The sequence below is a fragment of the Melozone crissalis genome, unplaced genomic scaffold, assembly GCF_028551555.1.
Source record: "Melozone crissalis strain CALT ecotype California unplaced genomic scaffold, PUWL_Pcris_2 ptg000006l_1, whole genome shotgun sequence".
In the NCBI taxonomy this organism is placed as follows: domain Eukaryota; kingdom Metazoa; phylum Chordata; class Aves; order Passeriformes; family Passerellidae; genus Melozone; species Melozone crissalis.
Window position 1 is genome coordinate 48048266 of NW_026535784.1, and position 13465 is coordinate 48061730.

A 13465-nucleotide genomic window follows, 5' to 3' on the forward strand; every position below is an offset into this window, starting at 1 on the left:
TTTAAAATAATATAATATCATAAAATAGTAAGTCAGCCTTCTGAGAACATGGAGTCAAATTCTCATCTCTCACCTCATCCTGGGGCCCTCACAACAGCTCAACAGTAGGCAGTGCCTCCTCTTGGTTTCTGTCTGCATCACCCAGCAGGTTGTGATCCCTCTGTATTCCTTTTACCAGTGAGGTTTTGATTCATCCACATTAGTCTGAATTGACCTGCTGCCCCCTGTGACCCTGTCCTTGTTGGCAGTGGAGCTAGAAAGGCTATCCTTGAGAAGAAGGGAGAACTGGTGCTCACTGAAGATGTGGAATCTGCTCAGACCTAGGGATCTGTTCTTCACACAGGCATTTCCTTCCACAGGTGGCTTGCTAGAGAATATTATCACTGGGATTTTATTTTGTGTCTCAAACTTCCATGCAAAGTCTGTACCTCTTCTTTCATTTCATATTTCCTATTTTTTCCCTTCCTCTTGGCATGTCAGTGTTTTCATTAATGTATCAACAGCACAAGAACTGTTGTTGGTTTGTCCCTAGTATTATTTTCTCCATCCTGACCTGAGAATTGGGAGGTCCTTGAAATCTGTGTCTTTTTTGTGACTTTCAGGCAGAATTGGGTGCTTCACTTCCCCCGCTGCCTGCAAGTATTTCTCCTCACACTGTAAAATCAATTAGTTCTGGGTACTACTTCTTGAATCTGACTGCTGCTAACACTGTGTTTGTTTCATTAACAGATTAGCTTCACAGGAAGCCTGTCGTCGACAGCCTGCCCAGCGAGAAAACTCCAAGGAGAAGCTGAGGACAAACAGCATCTTGAAGACAGTCCATGGGGACTGTACCAGACCCTCTGAGATCTGCCAAGCTTTCCCTGCTCTCAACTTCTGCAGAGGAGGAGCACCTGGGAGACCTGCAGCCTGCCAAGCCCCAGCCCCAGGCCCCCAGTGCCGAGAGGGCCAGCAATGGTTTCCCGTGCGCGCCGTCCGGCTCAGCTGGAGTTTGCATCTTCGACCTGACCTGCACGGGTGCTGCCAGCCCGCAGAGGTGTGAGCAGTGCCACACGGATGATGCCAGCCAGCAGGAAGCCCTTTCTCCCAGGCTGGCCAGCATAACTGCAGAGGGGCACCCTGCAGATGTAAGGCCTGCTGGTTGTTCCCAGCCAGCGGGCATCCCGGCACCAGCAGTGCCAGCCCTTGGTGCCGCAGGAGCCCTCTCAGCAGGGCAGGGGCCAGAGATGATGCCAGCCCCCCAGAGCTCCCGGCAGTTTGTGCAAGGCAGCCAGGCCAAAACGAGCTCCCTGACACAGATTGATGACTCTGCTCTGAAACCTCAAGGAACTGATGATCAGCCAGCGCTTGAAGTGTTAAATTATTCTTCCCCGGGTGATCCTGTCGGGGTTAATCAATTCTGTCATACTTCTCAGGCCAACCTTCTGCAAAGAGGGGAAAAAGACAGGGAGGCAGAGGAAAATGGTTCTGCTGTGTGTCAGTCAGTCCTGGCAGCCGGGCAAACCGAAGCTGACCTGGGGAACTACTCTCAAACCAGTCTGGAGGCAAGAGGTGGGACTGCAGACATGCTGCAGTCGCATCCCCCAGATAAAACTGAAGCGGTGCAGAGCAGCGAGTCACCAGCCCAGTCTGGCCATGGGAGTCCCCATCCTGTACATAACCTGGGCCCCACGCCTGGGAGTCCAAACCCCACCCAGCTCTCCAAATTCAGAGAAACAGGTACAATGACAGCTCAGCCAGACAGCAGCCCTTGTGCTCAGGAAGCTGTGAGCAGGACATGGCGGGATGCTGAGGTTCAGGCCGTGGCTACTGTGGAGAGCAAATCAGCTTCCACCAGTCCCAGCATCTTTGCTGCCTTCTTAAAAGGGAATCCTCCTCCAGAGGAGAAGGAAGAACTGCACATAATTTACCAAGGAGGTATGGGGCTGAGCCAGGCTGCACTTACTAATAGTTTATCCTCACAACAAAAGTCTCCATGTTCTCCTGGTATCACATCAAAATCGACTGTTGTGGCTGTGACTGCTTCAGCCCAAACCCAGCCTGGGCCCCCATCTGATGTGGCATCTCCAGTATCAGCAGATAACACGAAACCTGTTCTCTCCTGCTCCCCTGCAGCTGTTACCTCTCAAGGAACATCTGTGGGTAATGCTGAAATGAGCAGTGCAGCTCGTGATGTCAAGGATGCTGCTCAGCTGCCAAAGGATGCTCCAGTCCCACCAAAGCCCATCCCAGCTGAGCAGCTTGGAGCTGACTCCAGTAATCAAACTCCATCACAGTCTGGGAGTGGTGCTGGTGAGCCAAGCACCACTTGCACTGATGCTGTCCCAGGAACCCAGAACAACGTGCAAGATGTCATCCCTCAAGCAGGAAGCAGCCGGTCACCTTTACTCTCCGGCAAGGACAGTGAAGCCAAGCAGAAGGAGGTCCTGGGCAGCTCTGAGCAAAAGCCTGTGCAAAGCAAGGGTGGGAGTCAAGGGCAGGCCAGTCCTAATCAATCTGTGGTAAAACCAAAGGAAGAAAACTTGGTGGTGCTTGATCCTAAAGGAGGGCTGAGTGTTGGCAGCCAGCCTGCTGCTGTCCGTGCAAAGGTGTGCCCACAGGATGAGAAGGAGAGCAGAGGCCATGGAGACAGTGGCCAGTCTCAGGTGGCTGGTGGCCAGAACCTGCAGGCAGGACTGACACCTGAGCTGAGTGTGGGTCCTGCAAGTCTTGCCCTTCCCGTGGCAGCATCGGCAGCTCCCCAGCAGCAGGGCCTCCGGGCCAGGCAGTCCGGACACGATCTCCACACTGCAGTGATTCCTGCTGCTTCCTCTCAGGCTGTGCCAAACGTGGGGGAGAGCAAAAAGCATTCCACCCCAGCCATGGAGGCCAAAGTACAGGTGAAGCAGTCCAAACACGTCAGGGATGTTGTTTGGGATGAGCAAGGAATGACGTGGGAGGTTTATGGTGCTTCCCTCGATCCAGAATCCCTGGGAATTGCCATCCAGAACCACTTACAGAGACAAATACGGGAACACGAGAAACTGATCCGGGCCCAGAACAGTCAGACCCGGAAATCCATTTCCTCAGATACATCCTCAAATAAAAAACTAAAAGGGAGGCAGCACAACGTGTTCCAGTCCATGCTGCAGAATTTTAGGCGTCCTAATTGCTGCGTCCGACCTGCTCCTTCCTCTGTGTTAGACTGACATGGTTTGCAGGGGTCCCTAAATACCTGTGGTGGTGGAGAGAATCCCTGCCCTCAAGTCCTGCTGTTTGGTTGTGTAATTGGGGTTGTGATGCAACAGTGGAAAATGATTTCCCTTTGTTTTCTGACTAGCCACATGCTCCATCCTGCCATTATTATTATTATTGTCACAGCTGGTGTATTTCCACGTTATGCCCCAACCTTGACTGCTGTCAGATGAGAAGTTAGGCACTTAGCAAAAGCACAAATTTCAATTGCCACCTTGCTGCAGGGAGAGCAGCACCTTCTGATAAAGCAGGAAGCAGAGATTGTCAGAATTATGGGAATTTATTTATGTGCATTATGAGGTCTTACTCAAAGGGGTGGACTGAGGGAAGACGAGGGAGGTGGAATTAAGGTTCAACAGCTGTAAAGACCTAACACAAGACAGCTTTTGTGGTTTGTAAGTTACCTGTGTTGAGGCAGTCCATGAACAGGCTATGGACATTGATCACTGAGCAGCCTCACTTTGCTGATACTGTGGGCCACCAGTCTCAGTGAGCCCCAGAGAGCCCGGTCTTCCCCTCCTGTTGAAATGCAGAACCAGGCAAAGAATGAGGATCAAGACTGAAGGATTCTCTCTTTGGGAGAAGCTAAGTCTGTGGGATGTTGATGGCCAGAAGGGGAGGTGAGAGAGATGCTTTGTGTCCCCTGCAGTGGCCACTCTTGCGGTGTGAGCCATCGGGGCACTGGAGAGCACGTCGGTAGATGGACCTGCACCCAGCAGGATGGTGCCCACCCTTTCTCTGGTACTCCTGCCTGGTCTTTAAAAGGCAGGGAGCTGTTCTGCCTCCTCAGGTGGGGTGGGCAGCCCCTGCTCCCAGCCTCCTGTGGCGCTGAGCACCTCTGTTCTAAGGCACTCTCTAAAGTGATGTGGATCTTTCTTCTCTCTCCAGAGATGCACAGTAATGTTTTCCCATAGCAACAGGCTTTCCTGTGCATTGGGGTCCGTGAGCCTCTATGTCTAGTGTGTTACACTGATCATTTTTTTTCCCTTTTAAGTCCTTAGCCAACTCTACTGGTTTTTTTCAGTATTTTGGTACTTTTCTTGCTGCCTTTCATAACCCAAATACCATTTATTTTGCCTATGTGTTATTTTGTTTTACCTAACACTCTATATTATGAACCATTATACTGTTAACTTGAAAAATTTGCAGCAGTACTGAAATCTTGAGACAATCTTTGCTGTATTTCTGAACTTAGTTATAGAAACTGCTAATAAAAGGTAGCTTAGTGACTGTTTCTCTAGAAGTATGATATACAATAATGTCTCAAATATATGTTGGTCTCATTTCTCAATAATATTTTTCTACTTGGGAAATGTGTTTCCCAGTAGCTTTGTATTTTGTCCACTAGAGTTCATTATGGGAGGCTGGGGAACTCCTGCAGTTTGTAGAAAATGTAGTTATCAATCCTGCAAAGCACTGATGATTTGGATATTGTAATCCTGCAGAGTACAAGAGTTAAATAGGAGATACTTTTAGTCCATTAAAGATTTTTCATGAATCATGATGATAATTTATTTCTGTCTCTAGTACCACACACCTGACTTACTCTGTAGATCTTACTCTTAAAATTTACTCTAAGTCTCACAGGTTTACAACACGTAAATGAGTATTAGTATCTTTTCTTTTTTTTTTTGTGAAGTGAACCTGAAGTGATCCCCAGTTATTTAGGAGGCCAGACTTCTTGAGTATATCAACTGCCAAATCCTCATAGCTGCTGCCTGGGGGCAATTTTTCCCCAGCAGAAAAGCAAAATACTGTAAGATACAACATTTTAACCCAGTGCAATGAAAAGTGTTGTCCCTAAGCATAGTACTGGATTGACTCCTAATTTTCCTTAGATATATACCAAGGGGCTTTATGTCACGTCCTTGTTCTATTTCTGTATGTTATTTCAAGTCCTCTCCTACTTGTGGTGCTGAGTTTTTAATTCTGAAACACCACATTAGAGAGCATCTTCCCACCTCTGCCTACCAGAAGGAAAGTCTCCACCCTTTTTTCTATTAGTACTGCTGTTTCCACCCCTTTCTAGCAGTGTCTGAGATGTGAGTTTCATGTGAACTTCTGTGTGGGATTAATATTGACAGTATCATTAGGTCAGGTTAGTCGACAAGTTCAGTGTCCCTTCCCACATTGTGTCTGTGTCAGCCCTGACAAGGTTCCCCGAGTTGCCTGCAGTTCTTGCTGTGTTCTGTCCAGGTCCAAGGCTCTGTGCTGCTCCTTTTTCCCCCTCTGCCCCTTCCCTGCTAGCTGCTGCCCAGCCTGTCTTCCTGTGAAGCCATGTCCCTTGGCTCAGCTCATACCCTCTGCGTTTCCCCTGCTGTAGCTGTGAGCCAGCTTATTCTGAACTGTCCCTTTAACAAATATGCTCAGTCTGAATATGCAAATGGATTGTCTTATTTTTTTTCTTCCAGAGGAGAATAAACAGCTATCACTCATTCACTGATTTCCATGAATTTTATGCTTTAGCGCCAGCTCTGCAAAATGTTTCTAGGAAATGGGTATGAGTTGCTTTATTGAGACCAAACTAGGCTTGGCAATGAATGAGCAGGATGCTGGGGCAGCACGGGACTTACTGCTTCCTTGCAAGGAATGAGAGATCTCCCCTGGTTCCTTGCAGCTCCTTTCAGCTGTGAGTCTCCAGTAGCTGGTCCACCCTCCCTTCCCCACACCAAATGACCTTTCTTGTAGGAAAATTTCACCAGTGCATTCGTACTACAAAGCGCCAGAGTTCCTGAGTGGATGCACCTGAACAACTGCATGGGCACAACTGAAACAAAATGTAGTGCTCAGCCTGTCTTCTGGGCAAATATGAGTGCAAGGATGCAAATTGTCCATGGCACTGTCTGGTGGCTGCAGAAGTCCTGCAGACGTGCGTTGGAAGCCAAGCAATAAAGTGCCAAAAGCCAACACGTGAAAATGAGTCGATAATCACCAGCACATCTCATGGAAAATATTTTAGGTTTTGACTGTGCCTTGCTAGGGCAGACTGTAGGCAACCTGCTAGTTTGGCACTGGTGATTAGTGCTTTCTCCTGCATACAATGTCCAGGCGACAATGTGAATCCTCACTGACGACACATCTTTTACCAACAGCAGAACAACCACGTTGGGGGTAGCAATCAGCAAATATTATGCATTTGAGAGTGCTTATAGCAGCCAAGAAAGGCTGTTCTTGGTGTCCTGTCAGTCTCAAAAATGAAAATGCACTTGGAGTAGTGATATGGCAGAGAGTGGGCGGAGATGATCCGTGTGCCATCACCCCGTTCTTTTTCCCTGCCCAATGACTCAGAATCACATTGCATTAGTTCCATGGGCAACAACCAAGGAAATCCATTTGGGCAAATAAAGAGAGGATTCAGAACAGAAAATCCTTTGTCATTCCTAAGAGCAAATATATATTTTTAAAAAAACCCAAACCTGTATTACAACCTAGCCAGTTGAAATAACTCTTAAATTTTTAAATTTTTTTGTTCCAAGATGAGAGATTTAGGGAAACAAGCTCTTTGTCAGGAAACCCTTCCCTGTCAGTTGCATCTTCTAGAAAGGCCAATGTAGCAAGAACCATTAATAAAAGCAGTGAATAAGAATGGAAGACTTACTTCTAGTTTCACTCAGGGGGCTTTCCACTGGATGACCCCTAGATCCAAAGATGAGAATAAGCACATTTCAGTGTTGCCAATACAATACCTGAGCTGAAGGAACATCTCATTGCAGGCAATTTGCAGTATAGTCCTGGATTTCATGTGAGGCTGTGATATCCATCAGTGTGCACTTGGTTAGGATCTGCCAGCTTTGTGTTGTTTGGGCGCAAGTGCTGAAGTTCTGCCTCATTTCTGCTGACTTGGTTTGGAAAAGAGTGGGGAAAGAGCTGAAGGGACCAGTAGGGCAATATCTGTCTTCTTAATTTCAGGAGAAGAAAACATTCTTTTGAATACAAGAGAAGAAACTGCTGAGAAACATGGCGGGGGAAGGACTAAAACAGAAGTAAAATAAAGTTGGTGTAGGTGCTTCACAATGAATTCCCATTCTTATACCTGTTTTTCCCACTTGTTTTCTGACCTCATGTATTTTTCTATTTGTTGGCATCCCGTGTCTTTTAGGAAAATGAGTATTTCCAAAGGCTGTATATTTTGCTAGTATTTATAGATATATCCAAATAGGATTCAACAAAACCTCTAAGCAGTCAACCTGTTTGTTACTGCCACTAAAACATAAGAGCTTGTAAAATGCACTGTTTGAAGAAGTATATTGAAAGGATTCAAAAAATGGAATACATGCTCTAAAGATAGAACTAGCGTTTCTCTTAAGTTTCATTACTGTGTTGAAGTGTTAGAGGTGGAAATCCAAATGACAATCAGTGTTGATGAGGAATTCAAATTGGCTGCCACTGGTTTTCAATTTGGAAACTTCATGGAATGTACCATACCAGTGTTTCATTAGTTAGCTCAGTATATGCAAGGTTTGTATGGAAGTACAAATTTTATTATTAGCTCCATTATCTTGTTCTGTGTCTATCTTTCCACGCCTTGTAAAAATTAACGCAAAATGCTGCCACAACAGAGTAACTTTTGCACACAGCTTGTGGGAATGGCTGCTCTGAATGACAGACAACTGATTGTCAGACTCTGTGGGCTTAGAAAATTAAGGGCTGTGGTCTAAGGGAAACTCCTCTCCTTTTCCCCAGCTCCCTGTTTCAGCACCCAATCTCTGTTGGTTTACTTTTTGGTGTCTCTGTGATGCCTGTATGAGTGGTCAGTATTTTCAGGTGTCCCAAAGACATGAAGGTATTTTCAGGTGTCCCAAATACCCAAGTATTTGGGTATATCTACCCAAATACTGCACACTACGAAATATCTCTGGTGCCATTGGATGCTGTGGTGTGACCTGAAGGTTGGGTCCTGTAACTTGAATTGGCTTCAGTATTCTTTTGGGGGCCTCCCCCTTGAGTCACTGTAGGTGTTTAAAAGAAAGACTAAAGTGTTACAGCTGAATTGAGCCAAACTGATTTTCTTTTTTTTTAATGCTGAGATATATTGTTTTTCTGCTTTTGTGTTCTGAGTAGCTCTTCCTTCCTAGAGTTTATAGTGTGGATTTTGCATCAAATCCCAGCAAAGAAGATTTTGCAAAGTGAGACCTACTTTTCATCATTCAGGCTTCTTTAAAGAAAAGTGACTTTATTACTGAGCCAAATCACACAGAGAGGAAATATTTTTTTTCCTCTAGGAAAACTTCTGATGTAGGTAAGCTTATGTGTGTGTCCCCGCTTAAAAGGCAAGTACATGTGTGCAGGTCTCATGCATCACTCATGCTCTAATATGATTTTTTCCCTTTGCCCTTCTGATTGAATCCTGGAGGCTTAGCATTTTCCACAACCTTGAGGCAAGTTTAAATCCTTCTCCTTCTTGGGTCTCTAAAAATCAGACTGTGGGTGATAGGAATCATCTGATCTCCTTAGGAACAGAATCACATCAACTAATCTCCATTTGAAATGTGAGACCTTAGGTTTTTGTTAGCTTTCTGCTAAGACTGACACTCCTTGGAGTAGAAATAAATGATAAATCTGCCTGCAAAGTCTCCAGCAGTTATCTGCTGCAGAATATGAGTCTCTCAGATACTTCTCAGCAGCTCTGCTGTAAGAGGTGACCCTTCTGCTGGAGGATCCTCATGACACTTCCCTTAGCTCAGTTCACAATCAATAGTTTCAAGTCCATCAGAAGCAAATTTAGACACTGCCCTGAGGAATTTCCATAAAATGAAAGAGAACTGTTTGTGGCACATAAAATCAGTGAGTCTAAGTTGTGAAGTAAAGGCCTCAGTGACACTGGAGAGTACTGGGAGTTTCTGCCCAGAATTAAAGGTAGGAAGTGTATCTGAACTTTTAATTTCAAAAACTGTGGCCATAAGTCAGCCAGCATCAGAAGAAAACCAACTTGGAGGCTTCTAACAACAACGAATATTATTGTGGCTTTATTAATTTTATAGTTACACTGATTGAATGTGATGTACTGTACAAAATAAAGCTAGTCTTAGGCTACCAGGTGTACCATGGCATTCATTTGAGACATACCAACAAAAGTTTGCATGTGAAAAGTCTTAAAGTGATACTAAAGCAATGTTACCCACCTGGCTGAGTCCCTTAGGAATTTAATGTTTTGCTGTTTCACATCTGGTTTCCATGCTGAGTACAATAAAATGAGCACTGTCTTAATTATTCTGGGTCTCTGTTTGTAGGCTGACATGGGAAAAGAAAGGACTTTTAAGGGTGAACATTCTGCCAGAATTTATGGATGTGTGTAGGTCAGAGCAGCCACAAAGGGCTTTCTGGATCCAGGCCTGAGATCTGGCACCTTGCAAAGCTCAGTGTGGTGGTGGAAGCTTCCACATGCTGTCCCTGCTGGAGAAGAGACCTGTCTGCTTCCTTCTGTGTCAGTACAGTGCTTTGCACAGCTGCTCATGGGCACAGGCCCTTCTGCACCAGCTGCTGCTCCCCCTTTGGCACCAGTTCACTCAGCCTTTCAGCAGCCCCCTGCCACAGAACCACACATTACTCACCCAGCACAGCCACCCCTGAGTCCAGGTGGAAAAGGCAGCATTTTAACCCTCTGGTGTCACTGCTGTGGCAGATGGTCACCACCACCCACCAGCATGCCTGCACACCACACACAAATCTGAGAGCATCAGCATCACAGTAACTATTTTCAGCCCAAAAAAAGGGGAAGTTTTGTCTCCTATTACAAAAGATCATAAGACAACAGATCATGGCAGTGTTTTGACTGAGTGCTGTTGCAGATATGGTATATCCATATACCTATCTCTAGAAGGCATGAGGACCCCACCTTGGCACACACCTTCCTATGATGAGAGGACAGGAGCAGAACAGACTGAGATAATGCAGTTTCATGGTGCCTCTGCTACCAGTGATGTTCTGTCTGCTCACCCAAAGCTGGAGTCTATTCCCAAAAATACTTGCTTGTGTTTCTTTATTTGTGCCTTGCAGTTGTCAAGGTGCTTCAACTAATTGCCCAGTCCTTTGGGCAATTGCAGAAGGCATTTTATTAATGAGCTTTGCTGGATTCCTTCTCGTATGGTTCAGGTTTCTGCATGGCAGTGCCTGCCTAACGTTAGTCCCCAAGCTGCCAGAGTGGGGTCCTTCCCTGTGGCAGCTTGGTTCATTCAGCTCTGTGCTGCATTAGTCAAGGTCTCTTAGTAGAGAGGAAAGCTGAGGTCTCCTTTTTTGTACTTCATCCTTGTAGCCTTGCTGCAGTAAGGAAAAAAGCCTAAAGATCCCTCACCCTGAGGGGACTGACCCAGCAGAAAAAGGACTGGTGCAGAAAATAAGCTACCATCCTATCAAACCAATGATGAGCAGTGCACATTTTCTGGCTGATGCAGACTTTGTCATGTAACGTGGCAGTTTCAGGGAGATAGTGCCTTCAAAAACACAGAATAAGTCTGGCTTCTTGTTCAAACACCAAGTGATTTACTGAGGATGTGAGCTTTCCAAACAGCCACACACTACATCCTGGGGTATCTGCTAGAGAAACCACTGTGTCCTCAGGGATTCAAATGCCATCAAAATCACTCTGTGACAGGTGTTTCACTCACAATAGGCAGGATTGTGAGGGAAAATAAGATTTCCTCAGCAAATTTCAAATTACTTCTATGAGAACCATAAAATGACTAGTTTGGCTAGCCAATGTTCTAAAACGTAGGCACTTAAATCTGCAACTGAGGCACTTACATCTACAACTGAATATTTAAAGAACTAAGACCTCAGTGGTGAGAAATGTAGGGGGCCCTTACCTCCTGTTAAGGTCAGGTCATGGAGACCTGTGGATGCTTGAAATGTTCAGAAAGCAAGCCACTGTTGATGAGACACCTCTACGCAGTGTGATAGTAGATAACTCATTGTAGGCAGTTTTCAATAGCAATCACAATCTGCAGACCACCAAGAGAAAGTTGCCAGCACAAATTAGGAAATGGTGATTGGATGGATGTTAGCAGGACTAGGGAAGTGGTCACTGCCCTGAACTCAGCACTGGTGAGGGAGTGAGTGCACCCTTAGCGCTGTGTTAAGTTCTGGGCCCCTCGCTTTAAAATGTCCATTGAGGTGCTGGAGCATGTCCAGAGAAAGTCAAGAAGGCTCGTGAGAGGTCTAGAGAACTCATCCTATGAGCAGCAGCTGAGGGAGCTCGTGTTCTTTTGTCAGAGAAAAGGAGGTTCAGGGGGCATTTCATCCTTCTCTACAACTCCCTTCATGAAAGGAAGCTGCAGTGAGGTGGGCACTGGTCTCTTCTGCAGTGTGAGGACCAGAGGAAATGGCTTTAAGCTGAGGCACAGGAGATTCAGATTAGATATCATAAAAATCCTTTCGACTGTTAGGTGGTCAGGCAGTGGAATAGGTTGACCAGGGAGGTGGTAGAGCCGCCATCCCTGGAGGTGCTCCACAGGCATCTGGATGTGGTGCTGGGAGATGGTTTAGGAGTTACCATGGTAGTGTTGGGTGGGTGGTTGGACTTGATGATCTTAAAGGTGTCTTCCAACCTTGATGATTCTACGACTCTGTGGTATGCCCCATTGTTACTCATATTTCAGCAATATTTGTAGGAGTGCTTGTGTCACAAAGCACATCTCTTCTAAAGAGTCCTTTGCACTTAGAATAGACAAATGAAGTGGGATCAGCAGCTTGGGAAAGCGGGTGCCAGCCTACAAAAGAATTTGACTTTGCTGTGCCATCTTAGTGATAGACTTTCTTTTTTTAAAAAAAGTTTTCTAATAGCCTGCTGTGGATTGCAGCACAAGGAAGGGATTTGGGTCATTCATGCTGAGGTTTTGCCTTAATTCCATAATTCTTTTTATTTCTTTTCCTAATTAGAAACCTGCTCATGGCAGTGTTTTTTCTCTCAATTTGCTTACATAACATCAGAAAGACATAAGTGAGCTGAGCAGTTAAGGACATTTTTCTCACAGGCTGCTGAAAAACACCCTGGCAGCTGGAGCACAACCACTGAGCACCCACCTTTCCCTCGGTGCCTGGTGGAGAATGGCTGGTGTTCAGGAATGTCTGCTGGGTTCTGCAAAGCCCCCACACCTGGGCTGAGCCAGGAGCTGCTGCACTGTATCACACTGGCTGTGAGAAGGAGGAGAGACCAGGTCTGCCTGGGAACCAGCAGAGAGAGGTGAGGCCATCCATGAAGCTGCTCCTCCTGGGGTTTGGGAGCTCCTCATGTTTCTTCCTTTCTTGTGTCCCTTACTTTTTCAAGGACAGCTACTGAGCTGCCAGTTAATGAGACAAATTACTTAGGTTTAGTAAGGAAAAGCCTCTAGGGAGATACTGTCTCCATGCTTTGGGTTACTCACCCTACTCAAACTCCTGAGCTCCCCTTAGGTTTTGGACACTTTGAGTGCCTGCTCTGTAGGCAGAGGCTGGTGGAAAGGCTTTTTTTTTTTTTTTTTTTTTTTTTTTTTTGCTGGCTGCAGTAGAGAAAAAATGGAGAATAAATAGGGCTGACACTTGCTCAGGTCATATCCAAATATCTCCCTGCACCTGGTGTGACTTCTTCAGTTATTTAAAGGAGAAATGCTGGCTAAGAAAGTGAAAATCTCTAGAGCAGTTTGAGTAAGCCCCCTGTAATGAGTCCTACAAATGACATAAGGCAAATGCAAAATATGCTCTAATTTTGGTTCATTACATGAAATATCCTTTATTACAGGTTTATCTCTTTGCCTTCACTGACGTAGTTCTGCATGCTTACATATATTCCTGCTGGGAAAGTCTTTCTAGTATTCACCCTAACTTTCCTGCTGTACAGCTTGTGCACTGACAGACTATACCTCCTTCCTGCACTCATTTTAGAGAGGAATAATGCACTCACTGTAGCTGATGCCCTCTGAAAGCACTATCCTCTGCATTCTCACCTTGGGCTTGATTATCCTGGGAGCTGACAGTGCTCTCTCCCTCTCCCCTCCCAAACTCAGCCACTTTTCCAGCTTGGTTCAGTTGATGATGAAGGACAGCTGAAAAGTGAAGTGGCTGGTTTTCCACTCTTGTTTGCTCCTCACTTTTTGGATGTTGCCATGAGTGATACTGGCAGCTGCGTTGCATTTCCTAATGTACATTCCTGTGCTTTGGGGACATATCCTGACATCACTAAACTAAGTGCAACTACCTGGCTTTTCCTTCCTGGGCTGGATGTGAATAAGTAGCCTCTTACCCATCTGTCACTCATCTC

The 13465-nt window shown here is 45.9% G+C and overlaps 1 protein-coding gene across 2 annotated transcripts in view; it reads left to right on the forward strand.

The window, feature by feature from the left end:
* The window catches only part of GPRIN3 (GPRIN family member 3), a 33725-nt gene extending 25711 nt beyond the window's left edge, over positions 1 to 8014 (forward strand). For both annotated transcript variants that reach the window (XM_054295660.1, XM_054295661.1), the window contains exon 2: positions 730 to 8014. In XM_054295660.1, coding sequence (XP_054151635.1) covers positions 822 to 3188 — 2367 coding nt within the window. In that variant the 5' untranslated portion in view covers positions 730 to 821 and the 3' untranslated portion in view covers positions 3189 to 8014. The remainder of the gene's footprint in view (positions 1 to 729) is intronic.
* The last annotated feature ends 5451 nt before the right edge of the window (positions 8015 to 13465 follow it).